This window comes from Numida meleagris, chromosome 2 (genome assembly GCF_002078875.1).
Source record: "Numida meleagris isolate 19003 breed g44 Domestic line chromosome 2, NumMel1.0, whole genome shotgun sequence".
NCBI classification, from domain to species: Eukaryota; Metazoa; Chordata; class Aves; order Galliformes; family Numididae; genus Numida; species Numida meleagris.
This window is the reverse complement of record NC_034410.1, coordinates 140,195,272-140,216,768: the sequence shown is the minus strand read 5'-3', so window position 1 is coordinate 140,216,768 and position 21,497 is coordinate 140,195,272. Positions and strand designations below refer to the sequence as shown.

Below are 21,497 nucleotides of genomic sequence, written 5' to 3'. Positions count from 1 at the left end.
TTGTATATTTGTTTCCTACAACAGTAAAGTCCTGAACAATCATTTATAGGCAATATAAAAAAAACACTAAAACACACTGAAGTTCTTCTGTAATGATATACAGAGAAACAAGAGAGCGTCACTGTCACTCTGAAGTTGTTAAAAGATAATGCATTTCAAGACAGTGCATTGCAGAATTCAAACCTTGAAATTGTTAAACACTGAAGTAACTCACGAACATAAAAATCTTCCAATTACTTTGATGCTCAGTAAGAGCATTCGTAACTGTAAATAATTTACTGATTACATAATTTGGCTATGGGCGAAGATACAACGGAAGATTCCCTAAGGCTTTGAGATCCGTACAAATAAGAGTATCCATGACTGTACGTAGTTTATTTTCTACAGGCTAAACACACGACCAAAGATTCCTTAGTGATTTTAAATATATGCAAACATTCACTAACTCACTGAAACTGAAGTCCACTGAACGGGAGCCCAGGCACATAACAATCTCAACGACCTTTATTGTATTAGAATGCAGCCAACATTATTGCTATTATAAAAAATAAATCACAGAAAAAAAAGTATTTTGTGTATCTCATAGAAGATAATAGTGCACTGCTGCCTCTCTCAAGAGTGTTTGGTGACAATACACTGATGCCCATGGCTGCAGCTGAACAAGGTGGCTCTTGCCAGTTCTACAGCAAAGGAAGCTGCTGGTTGAAGACCAGTTGAACTAACCACAGTTATTCAGTCTCTGGCTCATCTACAGCTTACACACAGCCCCGGGTATATGAAAACGGAGATTCACTCCTGAAGGACTTTTCATGCTAGTTCATTTTCTCCACACGGTCTCTAATTTTTCATTTGAGTTGTTCAGGTTGGTGCAGGATGGCTGCCAAATGCTCAATCTGCTCTTTGTGCAGTGTATTTTCACAGTCATTACATGCTCCGTCTCATTTTCCGTACATAAACATATATACACATAGTGTATAATTCTTATTGCTAAAGACAGACCCCTATACCCAGCACCAAGGACATAACAGTGTAATAAAAACTTTGTAAAATGATCACCTATAGCAATACAGACTCAGTGTAAGAGAAAAAAGTAGCAACTAATCAAACACAAAGATAGCAATGGACATTTAGAGAGTGATTAAGCTTTCATCTTAATAAGCACTGTGAAATTAAAGCTGACAGACTGCAACACAATGAAGCAGCAGAGAGAAAACACAAGGTTCCAGTCTTTTAAACTGATATGGCAAAGGCAGGTATCATTTGCAAATAGATGGCATAATTGCACGCACTCCCTTCACACATCAGCATCTCCACATAACTAGGAAAAAAAGCAAGGAGCTCAAGAGCAAGCAGAAGCTCAGATATTAAATTAATCAACACGGTGATGTCTGCTTTACAAGAAGACTGCACCCATGGAAAAACAGCTTCAGTTCTTTGCAAGCTAGTAAAGAAATATACCAGAAAATTGCAATTTGTCTCCTAAGAAAAAATTACAGGGTTCTGCAGCTGTAAATCAGAATAACTAAAACAGGGCACTAGCTTCCCCACAGTTACCCAAGGAAAGGGTCAGTAGGAACTATCTTCCAATCCATTTCCTGACATATGATTTGAAGTATCTTTATTTTATAACTGCAACATCATCAGAAAACGTGTACTAGGGGCCACCTATGTCACCAAAACTGAATTCCATTTATGACTGTAATACTGATGTCCATCATTGCAACTTAGAATGATGCAGATGCCTTCAATACTGTCACAGGAAGAAGGGTTTGAAATGAATAATTCCTGATATCTCCATGTGAGAAAACAGTGTGGGCAAATTTCAGACAAAAAGTTCAGCATTTGAAGGCTCCACAATTTTGCCATTTAGTATTGTAGCCTCACAAGAGGTACTGGGGTATTTCTCTCTCTCTCTCTCTCTTTTTTTTTTATTACTTATAAAGGAAGGCTGAAAATTTTAAAATTGTCTTTTCTGCACACAAGTATCATAAACAGTCATCACAACACCACAAACTATTATTTTCTCGTCAGAGCAGTCTGCCTCCTCCATCAACCACCACAAGAAACTGAAATTCATGTCCAGATAACTGAGGCTGTAAATAGATTGTGTGTAGATCCTTGGGTTAATTACTGAGGAAGCAGGAAGACAAATGGAAAATAATGCACAGAGAAAAAAGATTCTCTTGATAAGGCCAATTAGAAGACATTTGTATGAATCAGACTACATCAAGTTTGACTGACAAATGAGTAAAGCTATCAGCTGTAGGTTACATTCCATGCATAACATTCAACTGTTTTATGGCACTTGACCTGTGTTTAAAACAACATGGGATGCTTCAAAAGTATCCCACAGACTTGAGTACTTGAGAAACCGGGGCCAAAACGAATGTTCAGGTGCCACAAACTAACATCGCAATTTGTGAAAGAGAAGTCAGACAAGTTTGTGAAGTATTCAAGCAATACACAATGTATCACAGCATCGCCCATAAGGAATTATATTTTCTTACAAATTGTGAATGCTTGCAAGGTATGTATCTATTAATAATGATTGACTACACAAGAAATGAAGACAAAAAATAACTATTAATCAGATTAGTTGTTCTGATAAGCACAGTCCATCCTGAATAAGGCAGGATCCTGAGAGATAAAGTTGAGTACTCATGTAAATTTAGAGACTGCTGCAAACACAAACAGAAGACGAGTTAAAGCTGCACAGGCAACGTTAACTCCGACCTCACGACTTCCTTTTCAGATATCATTTCTCCACCTCTGCACTAAGAAGACAATCTTGTTCCTCCCACCTGGAATTTCTTAGTTCAGCTCCACCTTCCACAACATTTATAGTTATATCACACACATACACACTGCATAATATTGCTACAGTGTATGCTGTATAAGTATGTAAATACACTCCACTTTGTTTCAAAGTAAGTCAACTGGATTTACACTACTCTTACACAGTTCAAGCAGCAAGGCATTCAAGGATATGCAGCAAGTGAATAGAAGTCTCACACACCAAAAAGCAAGTAGGTCACTCAACTATTCACATTGTTTTAAGCCATTAAGCATCCGACTATATAACACAGAGTATTTTCTTTATTAACAGTTGTTATAAAAATGTCAACAACTTCCCCTGTTGTATTGCAAAGTTGCCAATCGTGATTCTACAGTTGCCTTCCACATTATCATATAGCTCTGCAATGTCTCCTATAAGCTTGATGTGGCAAGACGTTTTAAATAGCAACCACTCTGTAACATGGGCTTACAGTTTGTTTTGGACATCAAGAGTGATAACTTACTTCAGACATGACAGACAGACAGGAAATGTCACGGAAGATTTTTTTAGCAGCCACGCTACTGTCTCAGTAATGCTTTTATCATGAAAGTTCAGTGCACAGTTGTAGTCTTTCCCAGTTAAACCATCTTTGGCACATGTTTCAATTTTATGAATCCTCAGAAGGCATTCCAAGATTTTTTTGATGTCTGTACATAGTTATAATACACATTTGTATGTAGATCAGGAAGAAAAATTGAAAATGTAGAGTACGCAGAATAGTTTTAATAAACAGTTTTACATACAGTACCTTACATATAGAACAGTGTGTTTGTAAATTTAAATAATTTCTGAATGTACAGTGGCTTGTACTTTTATCAAAAGGTAAATTCAAGTTTACTGTCTATCAGTCCTAAAATGCATTTATACAGATAACTAGAACTGATAAACAGATGTGAGGCATAAAATGTTCAAGTATTTTATGTCATCAGTTAAATAGCCTCCTTTTAACAGTCATATTTTACAAATTTCAAAACCTGTACATACATTATTTTCAATTTTAGAAACTGTTTGTTAAAAGATAATGTTTTATGTTAACCACCAGCTCTTATAGTCTATTGTAATAAAACTAGATGTGTAGATATAAACGTATATAGTATGTATAAATGTATATGCGTATGTATACGCATATACATACACATACAAGTTTGTATGTAGCAGTGGGTACAGTGGCAACTTATAAGCACAGGAAAGTCCTGGGCTCAAAAATCAGCAGAAGCTAATGGAGCAACTAGGTTGCCTTTGGTTTCATGATGTTGCATTTACTGAAGCTGGAAGTTTTGTTTTTTTTTTTTTTTTCCAAAAAAAATAAATCTTGTATAATGTAATATTGCAGTATTTATTCTAGTGGTTCAGTATACTGACAGCCACAGACAGTTTCGCTGCTCTTGTCATTCCTCATCCCAGCTGAGGACGGTGAAGTAACACCAGAACAGAGCTACCCAGGACAAAAATTGTACTCTGAATCCTGAATACTGCCACAGAACATGAAAAATACCAACTAGATGTAATTTTGGATGGATTGCTGGCACCAAGTAGGAATATGGAAAAAACCATGTAAGCCATAATGAAAATCTCATTCCAGTGGTTGTAACGTTATTTGGCACATCTGACCACTGTTTGCCACTTACATTTTAAAGGAGCCTAAGGGTGCAGTAATAAAATTTTCTTTTTAAAAAAATACTTTGAAAAGGAGACTGTGACAAGTAGCTTCTTTCAAAATCAAAGCTAGTACGCTATTTTTCCTGAACATTCATGAGAAAAGGAAATAATCTATAAACTTTTCTTGTAGAGAGGATGCAGATCTCTCTGTGTCTTTTACTGATGAGAAGAATTGTGTAAAAACGCAGTTCAAAAATGTTTTAGTCAGCTGAATTCTGTGAATTTAGACTTTTCCGCCTAATGTTTCAGAATAGCAGAACTGTTCTTTGCAGAGTTTTTGTTCAGCTTTCTTGTATGCAGAAGTTTCCTTGTTTATCATGTTGAGATAGCAACATTTCTCAGTATGTAATACATCGTATTTTGAGGTTTGAACATGAATATTTAGATTTTCAGTGTAACAGATTGCTTACTCTAGGTTTCCTCTCCACTCCCTAAAGCTTTAGGCTATTAATGTAATCAGCAAAGAACAATATAAATGCTCAGCTTTTTGTGGTCTTCCTATCAGTCTTGTGGCTAGTAAGAAAATTCACCGTAGAGAACCTATTTTTATTTCTTTATTCTTCCTTTTGTCATACAGAGCAAAGCGTTGCTATTTGCTGTACTTTTCCCATGTCAAGTAAGAGCTGTTTAATACGTCGCTTCAGCTGAGGCAATCTTGCTAAAGGATCTGGTGGCTCCAGTTCTCCAGTGAAATCAAGCCAGCTTTCTAAAACTACAGAAGGAAAAGGAAGAAATTGATTAGAATGACTCTCTGAGAAACAATTTTCAGAAAAATTAAACCTTTCTTTAACATTTTATCTTTAATAAGAAGGGCAAATATATTGAGGCTGTGATTTTTCTTTAACAGAAAAAAACATTTATTATGGAAATGATAACTAATACAGTGTTTCAATCCAACAATTCAAACATATCTTCTGATCTGACTGTTACTATAAAAAGATACCTGACAGCAAATTACAGCCTTGGCTAACAATTTTCTGTCTACACATAAAAAAGCAACTACAGTCCAGAGCCTTCTATCTATGATAGAACAGAAAAAGCAATCTGTGAACTCCAGGATCAGTGAAGTTCTAGGCTCACTTATGTCACTTTATCAAGCTCCTAGTTACAAGGGTCAGACTATAGAACAGTTTTCCAGTCTTCAAACGTTTTCAAATTAATTTCTATGCTTGTAGAGACAAAAAAGGGAAAGATGAACCTTGTATTTCCAGAATTACTGCCTCAGATGAGGCAGTAATAAAACTGCAAAGGAGTGAAACAACTACTTGTCAAAAAATAATTAAGGACTCTTCTAAAAACACTGCACTCAAGTTCCTCTTATTTCTATGTTTCTACAACTAGTGAGTAAATTCATATGCTGTAATGCTCACTTCTACAAGCATAATCTCGTGCATGCTTTCCCAGGAAGCCTGGTTTATCTTCCCGAATCCAGTTACACTATGATTCTACATGCTAACATTGCAAACCAAAGATGAAGGCATAACGAACAAACTTTTCCTAAATACTGTCAAGCAACAGAACAATGAAGCCAGCTGCAGAAAAAAGGCGACTAGACAAGTTATCTAAGGTTTCTAAAGTCTATCTGATATTACAGGCTTGAGCTCAAATGTCCTGAGCTCTTAAGCTACTTTAATGGACATTAAAAACTTGTGGAAGAGAGTGAAGTGAAACCAAAGGTGCAAGCTCTGGATATAATTTTGGGTACCCAAAGTTGAATACAATCCTTAAAAAAAAAAAATCCTCAGTCTGATATTGCCTTCAGCACTGTGGCTACTAAATAAGCTATTTTATGTACATTAACAAGCATCTGTAAATGCAGTTACCATCAACTTCCTTTTCAATCAGGTCCATTCTGCTGGTGACTTCATTCTGTACATTCTCTATATGGGTAAGGAGATTTAGCTGCCATTGAAGATGTGTATCCACTTGTTCCTCTGAGCCTTTTCTTTCATTACAAACACACACAGTGTTTCCTTCAGCAGAATTCTTCTTCATAGGGGCAACAGAAAGAAAAAATTGCCATTTAAGAGTGTCTCTTTAATTTCTAGTGTTCATTTTGATCCTTGCGTGTCATCATACACTACACTGTTTTAGAATTGTACTTCTGTCTCCTGGACAAAAAACACACTATGTATCATAATACATCAACAGACTATATCGAACAAAATGCAAATTCCATACAAACGAGCATGTTTTTTCACTGGGCGAGCAAGGTAGGAGTGGAGGCAGGTAAAGTTTTGTTTAATGCAGTAAGACAGATTGTATTTCTGTGCTCTGTTTATAACAATCACGACTCAATTCATGAAGTGCTGGAATGCATCAGTTGTAACATCAGTAAAAATACGCAAAACCCAAAGGATTGCTCCAAGTGTAGCCAGAGAATGAAAGAAAACTGCATAAGATACACTAATACCCAAGATGTCAGAAGTCATTATTTTGCGAAGTTGGCCATTCATCTGTTGTTTCAAACAGAAGTCTTGGCTTCCTACCCTGTGATTCCCTGTAACTTGCCACCACAAGTTCTAGCCAGAATTAAACATGTTCAGGGACAGGTACAGGGACAGTAACATCGAGAGCTGTGCAGCCATGTTATGCAAATGCACCGTATGTGGAAGATTAGCTTGCTTTGAAGAAACTAATTATTTCAAAGAAGACAGGAAACAAATTTCTCATCAGCCACTGGCTATGAGCAAAGAAAGCGTACCAGATTGAACACATTAATCAAAGTGTTCAGAATCTCCATTACTTAGAAGGATTTGAAGTTTCAATTTTATAACCATTATGACTTCATATCTGATGGAAGTTATTTCGCTATTGATGATTCTGTTATAGGGACTTAATTCAAGAAAAATTCGAGATATGTGCTCACACAGAATCAGTTCACGGCAAATGTGAGGGCAAGGAGTGAGTTTTATCATTTTAATACACTTGTTTGATGAAGTGCTAAAGTTCTTTCCATGTCACATCAATACAGACTTTGCACTCATCTTCTCTTCTTCCAGTCATCAACAGTAAGAGTATGAAAACATGGAAGTGGGGAACTAATGGATCTTTAGTCCCTTTCTGAGCAAAACCTAACTATTTCATTTAAGTCTTAATTAAAAAAAATAAGTCCAACTTGGACCATCCTGCTGACAGCTTTCTAAGCAAGTCCTGGGGACAAGCACTGTTAATATTCACAATATTCACAAAGAATTATTTACCAAAGATCATTTTTGAAAGTCATAAATGCCTCTAAACTCTCAGACTAGATAAAATCTTTCATCTCTCAGATATCAGTTTTGCCTCCTTAGCACTTTCACTATTTATACCACATCCCTCATAATTACACTGGAAATATGCTATATAAAGATTAAATGCCCTATTTCTGACAATCTTCAGACTGTTCTGTACATCTACAAGAGAATAGTGCTGTTTCTCCCTTGCTGAATGAGGCTTCATTCACACAGTTCTAACATCGATCATCTGTTATGTGAATTTTTCAGATGCCTGTGGCAATGAGAAAAAAAACCTTGAAGCTGAGAGACAACTGCAGATTAAGTAACATGCTGTTTTTTTTCCTACATATATATATATATACATTTCTTTTATGACCTCTGTTTTACTGAAATGGTCAGTTCATAAAAAATAACTTAAAAACAAACAGGCCCTCCTTTAAGCTAAGAGACCAGGAAGCCAGATCAAGGCAGGCTATCAGGGAGTGCTGGAAGAGGTGGTAAGAGATGTAGAATACAGGACAACTTTTGAAGAAGAAACAAGTGGGAGAGTCAGGTGGGGCAAGCTCATTCTTTCAGAAGGAAAAAGATGATGTACAGTCCAAAAAGGGATCTCAAAAAAAATCTGGTCATGGCTTGTAAAAGAAAAGAAGATCTGCAACAGATCTGTAGATTCCAACTTAAGCCATTCTATGATATTGTGATTCTATGACTAGGAAAAGACAGAAAGCTAGAAGGAAGAATGCAAAGCTCCAAACAGAAGTTTGACAAGGAGAAGTGAAGACAGCACGTTAGATAGAAGCCGCTTCTTGTGAAAATGGCACTTCAGTGTCAGCATCAGCACAATCTAAACGTAAGTACAAAGTAGCTCATGGAGAAACCAAGAGTGCTCTTCAACACACCTAAGTCTAGACAGAAAACCTTATTTTGGTACCAAGGCTAACTAACGACAGGAAGATGAACTAAGGTGTCCCAAAGGAAAGAGTATTCTGACACTGTCCCAACAGATCTCCTCCCAGTTTGGAAGTGAGAGCACCCAGTTCTTCAGGTATATGATTTAGTCTCTGACAGAAACAATGTTTTTTTTTCACTGCTCCCATGTTTTCCTCTTAATTCTAAATAAATTGTCATGGTAAATATTATATAAGTTATTGTTGGAAGGAAAGCCTATTTCACACTGCTGCATGTCCGTTTACTACACAAACTGAGTATAAACATGCAATTTAGCATAGAGAACTCTAACTAGAATGAGCCAAAATTTTCCATTCAGATTACACAGCTTACATGCCACATTTAAAACTAGAATTAGAAGAAAAAAGATGCATCTTACTCATTTCTTCCACACCAGAAACTGTACTTCGAAAGGGGGATGAGTTGGGCCATTTATTCTCACAGATGGTATTGCAGAAAACAGAAAGGTTTGTTTCCCTTCTTTTTGGTTGCTTTTTGTTGGTGGTGTTTTTTTTTTTTTCTTAAAGAGAATTCTTGACTAAGATCAAACTAAAAAGTTTCAACTCTTTTCCACAACGTAATGGATTCAAACACGTAACGCAAAATGGAGAAAGAGATATTACATTACCAAATATTATCCTGACTAAAATTCTGTGAAAACTTTAATTAGAAGAAATATGCAGTACTAAGACTCAAAAGAAGTTGCACACAACTTTTAAATTGGCTTTATATCGCTACTGAAAGGAGAGTAGAGTATGATAATAAACAGTAATGCAAATCTCAGTTAAAAAAATAAAAATAGAAAACAGAATTGAGAAAAAAAGAAAACTTGCTCTGTTTTCCTCAGCTCTCAGAAAACACTGAAGTTCTGTTAAGACTTTTTTTGTCTTTTGTAACATTGGAAAGGAACAAATATAACCAGTTTTAGCATAGGCAATACTTTAAACATATTTTGTGCTTCAGCAATCCAAAAATGTCTACTTTGCTGAAATAATTTCAGCAATCTTACTTTACTCTTACTGATTTGTGCTGACTTATTTGATAGAGTATGTTGAGTTCTAACAAACATTTATGAATACTTACATACTTGACCTTTATGAGATTAAATACATTTCCCTAATTAAGAAACCTCCCAGATGAAGGATGGTACTTACCTGCTCATTCATGCCATCATCTTTAAAAGAATATTGTAAACAGTTTTTATTCTCTGAACAAAATTCCTGGTCTTCCTCAAAACTACTTGTATCTTCATCATCTGAGCTCATAGGGTCAGTGACTGCTTTGCAATCTTGACCAAAACTCTGTGGCTTTTGGTAACTGTGCTCACTCGTAATATATGTTTCTTCCATTTTCTGGGGTAAACTAGGTGGCTCTTTATGGTTTTGACTGTGACACGTCCTTTCAGCTGGATTAACAGCATGTGGAAAAGTCACTATCTTTTTCTCTACCCCAAGAGTTCTTTGATCTTGTTCTTTTCGCTTTCCCGAATAAGCCCAGAGATGAAGGTCTGGGTGATGTTTATTTCTACAACAAAGATGAAAAAAAATGTTATACAGAAGTACCTCTTAAAGTGCTGTACTATTAAAAATCCACTTCTGCTAGACCACAGCTACAGATAAGTGCCATTATCAAATGTAAGAGAGCACTGCTAGGTCACTCATCAATTCAGAATAAATCCACACTGCCCCCTTAATACCAAATCAGCTACTGAAAAAAAATTAAGCAACAGCAAAAAAACATACCACAAAAAATCTCAATATACCGTCTCTGCTGGACACCTGACTCCTGATGAAGATGAAGGTACACGTAGCACTGGAACTATTCAAACTATTTTATAAGAAACAACTTTACCATAACAAAATAATGTGTATGGAAATGGTAGCTTCTTCTACTTAAATGTATTTAAAAAACTGAGAATAAACCCAGGACTGACACTTACTTCAATATCCCAATCTTCAGCTGCAGTCCATGCAATATTTCTGTTACACCATATACATCTGCCAGCAGGTGATGTGTTGACACAATCTTTTTGGCATTAAGATGAGAGTAGTTTTCTTTCAAAAATGATAACCCACACATGTGTCCATTGTTTAGCCAGTCTTTATCGTAAAGATATTTGGCACTCCACCTCTGACCTGGGGGGTAAGCAATAAGCACATTTAGGGACATCTAAAGCCACAGCACAATTGCATTTAAAACTAAAGTGCTATAATTATTTCCTGTACTCTCCTAAACGTCTCCTAACATCCATGAGAGAATGATTCAAGACCTTATTATTTTATTGATATTCTAAAACTTAATTTTCTAGGATTTAAAGGGAACATTTGTTACTTTACTTTCAAAGCAAAGCTAAAAGCTCAATCTCTCTAAGTGGCATTTCAAAATGAAAAATCTAATTAACTTTGTGATTAAAGTACAAGTTATAAAGAAAGTGTATGTCAATCTAACTGCAAAAAAATCTTCTTAAATAATTGGCACTTCAATTTTTTGCTTTACATAAGCTGCAAGAGTCAAAAAGTAACTACATTACTGATGGAAGTGTTGGAGAGTGGATTTTATATGGATATGCCCAAAACATCTAGGTTATTTGGGAAAAGCTAACAAAGATTTTTCTTCAACAATACATTCAATATCTACTTATTAGAAGCCAGAAGGTAGCTTCCTGAAAAGAGAAAACTCAAAAATAAGTGACAGCAGAATTCTTACGCTCTTCTTTGAGAGGTCTTTAAACGAACACTGCCAGAGAGGATAACAACATAAGCAGCCCCTAGGTATCCCATGCTACAACATTATCTACAGTTTTAACCCAACAGGCATTAATGAGTACTTAGCTAATGCTTCTAAAGTAACTTAATTATTAAAAAAAAAAGCAAGAGACAAACAAACTGACTAAGATAGCAATATCTTACACTCAATTTCATATCAGACTATCATCATATACAGAACAAAGAATGGGTTGATGGAAGCCCTTCATACCTTTCAGGAGAATACCCTGTCTATCTCCTTTCTGCCCATTATCCCAATACACTTTAAAATACTGACATTGTGAATGACCTTTTTCTCCTGACATAGAAAGAAAAGAAGTAATGGTTAGGAAGGGAGAGAAGATAAAATTTAGGGACACAGTCTCCGTATAGCAGGGGATAACGAAGTACCTAGTACAGTGCAGGGAAAGAACACAAGACAAATTAGTTGTTATAAATAAGAAAAGGCTTGATCGCTCAGAGTACACCACACAAGGAACTAAGAGACATGACTTTATACCATCAACCAACATTCAGTTTCGGGCCAATGGAAAAAGTCACATCTGTCCAGCTCTAATTTCTACATTTTCTTCTCAAAAAGAACTAATGAAAACTGTGTTATTTTATACCTCTGCAAATAGGCTTCAGATATCCTGCTGGATAAATCACTAGGGGACATCTGTATCAATTGTTAGGAGAAATATTAAAACCTTTCTTCCAAATAGTATAGTTTTCTTCCAAATGGCTGCTAAGAGTAACAGTTTTATGAAAGGAATTACTTTTAAATCAACAGCTTCCTAATCCTAAGTATATACAGTTTAATAGTAAATAGATTTTTCCTAATGTTTCTTTGTCTCAAACTTAGGATAAGAATCCTAAGTTTAAGATGCGCTGTTTGTGTGCTATTATTTAACATGAGTGCTAGATTTCTGCATATGTATTACATATTCAACTTACACAATTCAGGCAAACACAAACATTATGAAATCCCAATTAATATGAAACGACATCCACAGCATATAGGAGTGTACTGTGGTAACGAGTCCTTTTCTCTAAAAATGATATTTAAACAGATGCAATTCCAAGCATATGCAAGGCAGATTTTTGAACAAGAATGTTTCATTTGCAAAGACTTTTCAGAGTACAGTGAAATTAAGAAGACCTAAAGGTTTGAGGGAATTTGATTCAGCAAACAAAGCTATGGTAATTCACATCACGATGAACATTTAGCAAGTTTAACAAGACTAACAGGAAAGTAAGTCTCTGCTCACATAAGACTTAGAAGACCTAGCCCTGAAGAAGTGTAACATAAACATAAAACATACAAAGCTTTACCAATTCAAGCAATGTATAACATTTCTGCTTGAAAATCCCAAGCAGACAGCTGCAGATAAAGTTGGTTTACTCTTACCTGGCGGATCTCTGCAGATATAACAGATGTACTGCTCTGGAATGCTGTCCTCTAACAATCCCATGCATACACTGTGCTGCCAACACAAGCATTCTTCACACTGACATCAAAAAAACAAAAGCAAAAAGTAAAATTAAGCAGATTCAAAAAATCAGAAACCATTATTTTTATCATCAAAACTCAGTCAACAACAGTTTAACTTAAATAGCTGGTTTGAGTAAAATAATTTTATTTGGGTCATCTGTGTTTGGGTAGGCAAAGACATCAAGCTAAAAGGTAGCTTTAGTTTCCTCAACCACAAATTCCAAACTGGAGAAAAAAATGAAGACGCAATATTTAATAGTATTTTATTACAATACTCAACATTTAGCACCTAGGTATTAAGTAGTGTAACATAAGACAGAAATATATTACAGTAAAGTAGAAAGATAATGTAATACATTACAGCATAACAGTGAAAAGTAGAAAACTCTTCAGTTTAATTATTTATATTTACAAAGCATCTCTCCAGTGCGCTAGAAAGATGTGTTTTTAATATCGCACCAATGGAAAATCTAAAAGAAAAAGAAAATGAAGAGAAAATGAAAGAGGAGAAATAAGAGAATAGGAGAGCAAAATAGAAGTGGTAAGACATGAAGGCTTAGAAACAGCAAACTGGTTGCTCTCAATGACACAAAGTATGGAAAGGAGACAAGTGGTCAACATTAGGCTGTCACTGGATATTAGAAAGGGGCAGGAAACTACCACTTTTAGGTACATTTCCCTTTCTTATGTCAGTTTTGCCTATTTTCTAAATATCTGCTGTTTTACTGTTGAAAGTCTCTCCTCTGTTGACATGTATAATGCACATCAGCATACTCAAAACACTGAAGCCACCTTTCCTCTTGTCATACCACTATGGTTACAAATTCCTCTCTCCAAAGATTTCTACATCAGTCCATTTTTTCCTAAGTTATTATCACCGTTGCTGAACCGCTGCTCAATTCTTCCATCATTCCACTGTATTTTAGTAATGCATTTCCAGGGACAGTCTGCGTATTTCTTTTTCAGAACTTCCTTTCATTTCCAAAGACTTACTTGCAAGTCCGTTAAGAGGACAGTCATTCTTGCTTCCTTCCTTCAAATCTCAATTAAAGGCTTAATATTTTCAACAGAAACAGTACCACACTGATAGTGGAATACGTACCTGTCCTTTAAGTGCAAAAAACAGAGGAAGTTCATGAACTTCTAAAGTTACTGACAACTGGGTTCTTCCTCACTTTTCCTTGCATTTGATCTAAACACTTTATTACAAATTCCTTGAGACAAAGACTTTAAATTATTTGTTACTAGATGGGCAACCCCTCACTGCAATACAAACACATATGAAGCAGCAGTTGGAACCTGTCAAAAGCTGGATGCCATGCAGATATCACATACTCTTCAAATGACAACTGTTCTTCTATTTTTATATTAAGAGTTAAAATCTAAGTAGTTTCTAAAATGAGCGAGTGATTTCTTATTTGAGAACTGCTGTTTTAAAGATGAAGCATAAACATCGCAACACGAAGATGCTGATAATATTAACATCTGTATGGCAGAGGTCTTATACAAAGATTCATTCATCTTGTAAACAGCTGAAGTAAATTTAGTGAACACAGTGGTGTCTATAGCAGGTACTGTGAAGTGCAAGGACTAAACCAGAAGTGCTGGTATAAGTACAAAGGTCTGCAGATAGAAAGAATGATTTGTGTGTGGAAAAGCATTTTTTCCAATTATAAGGAAAAAGTTTACCCTTCCTTACAAACCTCCTCTAGATGCTAAAATGTTAGAGAAAACCCATCCATGAGAAAATGTTCTGCATATGCTGGAGAGTCACATCAAGTGTAAAATATTTTATTATTACTGGTCACTTCTGTTTACAGCTCTCAATGTAAATTCAGTCTCCAACACCTTAGAAGGGTATCTTCAAAAGCACAAAACTTTAATGGAAAGTACAACCCCCTAATTTCTTTACCTGAATCATAAAGCCATTTTCTTCATCCAGTTCACAAATGCATCTAACAATTTCATTGAGAGCATCATCTTCATCCTGAGACTCTTCAAAGTTAGTTGAATCAAAATCCTGATTGTATTCATCACCACTAAGTAACAAACTCTCTGTAGAGGAATCATCCAAGAACTCCATATCTGAAAGATCTAGTAGAAAGTCATGCATGTGAGATTGTGCGTGCAAAGAGACTCAATACTTAAAAACAAAACAAAACAATTTTCTGTCAGTCAGAAGTCTTGACTCGCACAGGTCAAAAAAAATAACACTCAAATGCACTGCTGGTATGTTAAGATTTCCTGATGATCCCTCTAAAATGCTTTTAATGTAATGTGATACAGAAGTACAATGCAGAACAGCTTGAGGAGTCTAAACACTCATGCTCTGAATACTTAAATCAAGGTCAGTCGTGATTTATAGCTACATTAAGAATCTACACGAAACATTTTCTTCAAAATTATATTTCCTAAGGAACTAAACATACAAATTGGAAGTTTGAGCTCAGTCAACCTACTTTCTCCACTAAGGTCAACGGACAAGATAGCTCTCGGATACTGGTATGATGTATTCTTCTCTGAGAACATGCTGCGCAAAGTCAGAGAGCTTCCGGAGGACCGCGTCAATGGAGAAGAGCACCTGTCCAAGAATTCAACGGAACTATCTTCATAATCTGAATAATCTGAAAAGTTAATAAGATTATTTAACGTTACAAAAAGTAACATTCGGACAAGAGAAAAAAGTGTTAGAAAAAAAAATTAAGTGGAGAAATAAAGAACATGGACATTGAGATATTAGGACTGATTAAGCTGTGAACATGAAGTGGCAAATGCTCTTCATTACAGTTTTTCCAGAAATTTCCAATAAGAGACACAATGAACTTTAGTAGCTAACACAAGCATTAAAAATACCAACATGCTTAATACTTCCCCCATACACACCAGCCTCAGAACATATAGAGGAATACTTTTTCATACAACATTTTATCATTGTATGAGTAAGAAAGAACTCGCACAGTATCTTCTTGTTTTTCTCCTAGAAGTTTTCCTCCTTTACCATCTGTTATCCTTAGAGATCCTACTTTCCTTAGATCTATTTGCAGCACTGTCAACAATGATTCCTAGAAGTAATTGCAGATCATCCTGTCAGGTTAAATGATAAGAGCCCACCTACACACCCACAAAGGAACACAAAGACAACTGCAGGGCCCTGCTGGACCCTCACAGGAAATCTGCCCCTCATGGCCTCATCTCCAAGCACTCAATGGCAGGAGAACACACCTTGTCCAGGTCCCTCCCAGGGCACCAAAAGGCCCCATCTCATACAACAAACCTCTGAAATTTAGCAACAGATTAGATACAAGAACTATTGTAATGTCCAAACAAGATAAGGTGTAGATGAATCTACAGAGCTTCAAATGAAGAGTCTGAAGAGACAGAAAGCAAAATCATTATTACCTGCATATACATATTTTGACAGAAGACAAAACGTCTATGAAATAATCTGTGTCTATCATGTAGAGACAAGCTTATAAATAGAAATGAGGTCATAGAACCAAGTTTACTTATAACATTAAGGCCACGATCTGTTTTCTGAAAAATTTTTATATTTATATTGTTGAGAAACAAATTTTAATGTCTAATGTCAGAAATGCAACAAATCATTTGGCTTACCTTCAAAAACCACATATTAAACTTACCATGCTGTTTAGATTTCTTCTTCTTTTTCTTCTTCTTTTTCTGTTTTGATTTATGATCTTTTTCCTTCTTCTCTTTTTTCTCCTTTTCCTTTTCTTTCTTTTTACCTGAAAGAAAAATTTATCATTTTAAAACAATATCACTCCAAACTACTTATTTCTTTTAGCTTACCATTTTGATTTCAAACTATTCCAGTGGCATAAACAATGTTAATTAAACAGTTTTTAACGGCTATTTAACTTGTGGTTTACAATAGAAAGCTTTCAATGGTGCAAAATCCCAAACAAAAAGGCATCATCTTCATAACATGTTTCACACTTACAGAAAGTGATTTAAAGGAAATTTTTTCATCACAAAACTGCTGATGCTGTCAGCACTTTCAAGCGATATCTTCATAGCAAATTGATTCTGAAATTTATGGTGCACCTTTTGCTTCGCAGTTCACTTACAAGCAGCACTGTTGATATATGCGTAGGGACAAGCACTTTAACTTAGAGAAATTCTAGATAGTTCTAGAGATAACTCTGTGACATCTGTTTAACTTATTAGTTCTCTCAGACAAAATATATCTCACAGCACCTGTCACTCCATGGTCATTTTCTAAGTAACCAGCAGCAAGCTAAAGAAATTGAACTGTTACAGAAAGGAAATCATTAATGTCAGTGTTTAAGGATTATCTGTTGTATATATATTGAGTTTTAGTATCTTCTTGTACAGTTCAGAAGCATAACTCTTCCCTCATGGAAAAAACAGGCCCAGTCCCATATGAATTCTCCATCTATAATTGTAATATTTACACTGGGGAAAAACAAAGGCCTCTTCCTTCAGATTTTCTCTCAAGAATTACCAAATGTTTTGTTACTATTAACAATCAAAATTCTCCTTTTTTCCCCTGTTCTCATTGGCCACCACATCGAAATAAACGCAGTATCACTGTACTATCACTAATTAAACTGGAAAACAACAAAAAAACAATAATCCGACAACCAAAAACACCCAGCTTTGGCCTCTCACAGGCACTACACAAATCCTGCTTATGGGGACATCAGTTCTCTTACACAATTATTCCTTTACTATCAACTCGCCATATGCATTAAAACAGCTTTTAAGACTTGAACTAAGGAAATACAGCTGGACCCTAGAAATATTTTACACTCCTACATTTGTACTTTAGAGGCATCAAGTAAAAGTTAGAGACTTACTTTTTTCCTAAAAACATCATTGCTCTATACATACCATATGTTGTGGAACTCTTCTCTTCCAGTTTTCCTTTTCTTTCCACTCTCACTGCACCTGAAAATTTAAGAATGTGAGATTTAAGTGCAATGTCTGACTAACAACCCCACTTTCTTGTAAAAACCATTTTACTGTAAAAATTTCTACTGGCACATAATATAATACATACAAGCAATACAACAATGATTTTAATGTCAATTTACAGTTAATTTTATTCTCTAAAGCACTGGAAACAAAAAGCATTGTAGTTTACCAACTTCTGAATGCTTGTCCTTCTCAATCACGTTCTTTAATATTTTCTCCTTCAGACTCTCAAAACATTTCTCCTTTATGGGCACAGAGTACTGTATCTCTGTCCCTTCAGAGCTCACTGATGTGGAAGACCTCTTTTTTTTACTACTCCCTTTGGGTAACTTTAGACTATTGGTTAAAGGCAATTCCAGATGTAAGGCATGTACATGAGACGAGGGTGCTGAAAACAAGAAGACAGATTTACTAGGCATTCAATAAGGATTGCACCCAGCTCAGTGGCTGAGTAAGATCACTGACACATCAAATACTGGTAATAACATAATCACACTTAACATATAATTACTGTATATGAATGCCTAGATCTTAGTTTTACATACAAAAAAATACATGCCACAGAAGTTTCTTGTCTATTTTGGAATTTGCATTCTCTTCTAAATTATGTTTACTGCTTAAAATGTATATTTACTCCTACTTTTAAGCCTTTTTGTTTCCTTTTTGTTCCACTTAATAGAAATCAATGCCAACAGCAAAAGTGCTGATACTGTTAACATCATTCAAGTTATCTCATTCCATTCTGTGAACAGAGAACAATTCTTATACATAATTTTCAGTGCTACGGATTTACATTTCAATTTATTGCATTTGCCACTTATTCTAAATATTTGAACCATATCTGAATTACATGCAAGCTACTATGACAATTTGTCACAACTCAGAAACATACCAACAATTATTTTGCACTATTCAGTAAAGCTTGCTATGCTTAAATGGCATTTTTCTACCTCTAATTGATATAAATGAGGAAATAACTTGGCATAATTAAGCCCTAAGATTACAATTTCATTGCTGATATTTAAATTCCAGTAGGACAATGTAATTCTCCAATAAACACAGAAAAAAGTTATTGGTAAAGAAAATTACTGATACTGTTAAAAGTTCTATATTGCTGTGTTCACTGATATTGTGAAAGCTGTAAGTCTCGTTTAACCATAATTATGAAAGCCTAATCTTCATCAGCTCACCTCACAATAAAAAATAAAAATCCTGAAGGAGACCTGCTAGAAGTTAAGATAAGGGAAAACACAAAGCTGATTTGGAAGAGGCAATGTTAAAATAATTAAGGAAATTCATTAGTCATTACTCTGGAGGAAAGGCACTAACAGCTTGCTGGTGCCTCTATAGGGCTGATTTCCAGCCTTGGACAGATCAACCCAATTCTACTAGGAAGCAATAAACACTTTACACAAAATTCAGTCCAGCTCCTATGCAGCCTTCTCTGGAAAACAGTCAAAAAGCTAGTGTGAGAAAGCTGCAGGATCAGCTTCATCTATCACACCACACAGCATTTTCAAATGTCAGATGTTCCAAGCTGTACAATGCAAGACTTCACAATATTATGCAATCAAGAAAGCAGTCAAATGCAGCTGTTCAACTGCACGAGGTCTAATTCGTGAGCTGCGCCTTCTACAGCTGAGGCTACTTGAGCCTTTCCAGTAGCTTGAATCAAAGACACATAAGACCATAATCCTACTGAGTTTGGTGAACCATCTAAGCTTTGCCTTCCTCTATTTCAAGGGCAGTTATCTCAGTGGGATACTTATCAACATGGAACACTGTATGAAGTATTCCCTTCTTTGGTTTCCTAGTTAACATTTGTGTCTGTTAAAGAACAAACTGTTTTGCCACCTGCCACCCAGTGAGTATATTTTAGCACCTCAGTAAAGGAGTGGCTCTTCTCCACATCTTGACGCCATTAATGTGTTGACTCGTTTCTAAAGAGAACACAAAAGGACCATCCAAATGCACCTAATTTGGTTTGCTATTTTGATGAAAGTTCTTCCTTTGAACAATTGTTAGAATAATTCACTTCCAGTCTGTACATTTAGAAGAATTCAGTATTTCACTTCCATTATTCAAAAGAAATCCTGATCTCAAAAAAGTTAGACATACTCTGAGTCTGCTAGTCACAACAGAAATTTTAGTACCTCAAATTTCAGCCCAAGTATGTCTGATAAAAGTAGGCAACTAGTAATTAGATAACTGCATGAGGGAACATTTACTATGGGCAGAAAACTGCCATGGGCACACCCATCTCAATGACAGAGCATTCTAAGCTGCCTTTGTACAGTTACCTGAAAAGAGAAATTACTACTATGGCTGCATACACTGCTATATTCTTGTCACTTTTCATAACACACTAATATTCTTGTTTTTCCACTTATACTAACGTTACTTCATCTCTACTTATTGTAATATTACAGAATTCATTATAGATTGAAAATCCATAATTCCAAATCCTAAATGAAATGTTAAGGTTTACAAACCAGTTTTCAACTGTGTAATTATTATGCCTTACAAATAACTACAAAATCAGACAAAGAAGACAATCACATTCTGAAGGGCAAGTAACAAAAACAACAAGGCAAATATGCATTTTAAGAAAATATCCATTATGGAGACATTACCATATTATTATTATTATTATTATTATTTTTTAATTCCCACTTTATTCCTACTCAGGAGTCTACTCAGCCACCTCCCACACAGTGAAGTGTGGGAAGTCTGCAATTAAAAGGAGAGAAATATTTCAAGACTGGACTTGCCAAACTAATGATTATGTCATTGTTCTGTTACCACAAAGTATATTTTGTGTTTCTAGCACAAAAAAGATTGAGTTCACATTAAAAACAAATGCAAATCATGGCTATTTATAGCTTCCCTTCCAACATGTCTCTAGAACTACTTTCCGTGGGCTGGTATGGCTCAGGTGGCAAAAGCCTCACTACCACGAGCACAGGCAGAGAAGAGAATGCTGTGCTACAAACACAGTAGCACTTAGTGGAACAGCTTTTGTCAGTTTAGAAAATTAAAATAAATTATATGATGTTAAAATAATTTATTTTGTTGTGTGATATTCTATTCCACAGCTTTTGATATTTCAACTTCCCTTGCAACAAAAATATAAACATGTAAGTGTAACACAATCAGCATAATTTGGGGTTTTACTTCAACTGCTAGTAATATTGGTCTACTTGTAAGCAACAATATTTTCCTTTGAAATTTAAAATCCGGATTGCTTGCTCAAATCATGTTACTTATGTAACATTATAAGCAATGCAGCACCTCAGTTCAAAAAATAAACAGAAGCATACCAGTGTCTACTGAAGTACACAGAACTTCCAAATAGACTACCGAGTGAAGGAACTGATCACAGTGCTTTTGTGTTGCCTTCATAAAACAACAAGAGGCCCATTTTGTGCAATGATTTGATGAAGGAATCTGTGATAATACTGTGAGTTTCCACTTATGTTTCCATATTTCAGCACATCTCATTCCTTCTCTTTGAAGGATACCTGTCTAGTATTTTTTAAGAAGAGAAGTGACTAAAGTGTAGTATTTTTGATGAGGTAAATTTGCTTTTTCAATTTGCTCAACAGGTAGTGCCTGTCACAATTCTGAACTTCCGAAGT

At 35.5% G+C, this 21,497-nt stretch overlaps 1 protein-coding gene across 8 annotated transcripts in view; it reads right to left on the bottom strand.

Annotated features, from left to right (window-relative positions):
• PHF20L1 (PHD finger protein 20 like 1) overlaps positions 487 to 21,497 on the bottom strand; it is a 52,251-nt gene continuing 31,240 nt past the window's right edge. For 4 of the 8 annotated variants that reach the window (XM_021386538.1, XM_021386542.1, XM_021386537.1 and 1 more), the window contains 11 exons: positions 18,029 to 18,247; positions 17,776 to 17,832; positions 16,542 to 16,646; positions 15,360 to 15,524; positions 14,813 to 14,994; positions 12,817 to 12,916; positions 11,638 to 11,724; positions 10,601 to 10,796; positions 9,816 to 10,185; positions 6,319 to 6,484; positions 487 to 5,207 (listed from right to left, as the gene is read on the bottom strand). In XM_021386538.1, the coding sequence (XP_021242213.1) occupies positions 5,065 to 5,207; positions 6,319 to 6,484; positions 9,816 to 10,185; positions 10,601 to 10,796; positions 11,638 to 11,724; positions 12,817 to 12,916; positions 14,813 to 14,994; positions 15,360 to 15,524; positions 16,542 to 16,646; positions 17,776 to 17,832; positions 18,029 to 18,247 (1,790 nt within the window). In that variant the 3' untranslated portion in view covers positions 487 to 5,064. The remainder of the gene's footprint in view (positions 5,208 to 6,318; positions 6,485 to 9,815; positions 10,186 to 10,600; positions 10,797 to 11,637; positions 11,725 to 12,816; positions 12,917 to 14,812; positions 14,995 to 15,359; positions 15,525 to 16,541; positions 16,647 to 17,775; positions 17,833 to 18,028; positions 18,248 to 21,497) is intronic. The other 4 variants (XM_021386545.1, XM_021386546.1, XM_021386544.1 and 1 more) reach the window with 3 other exon arrangements.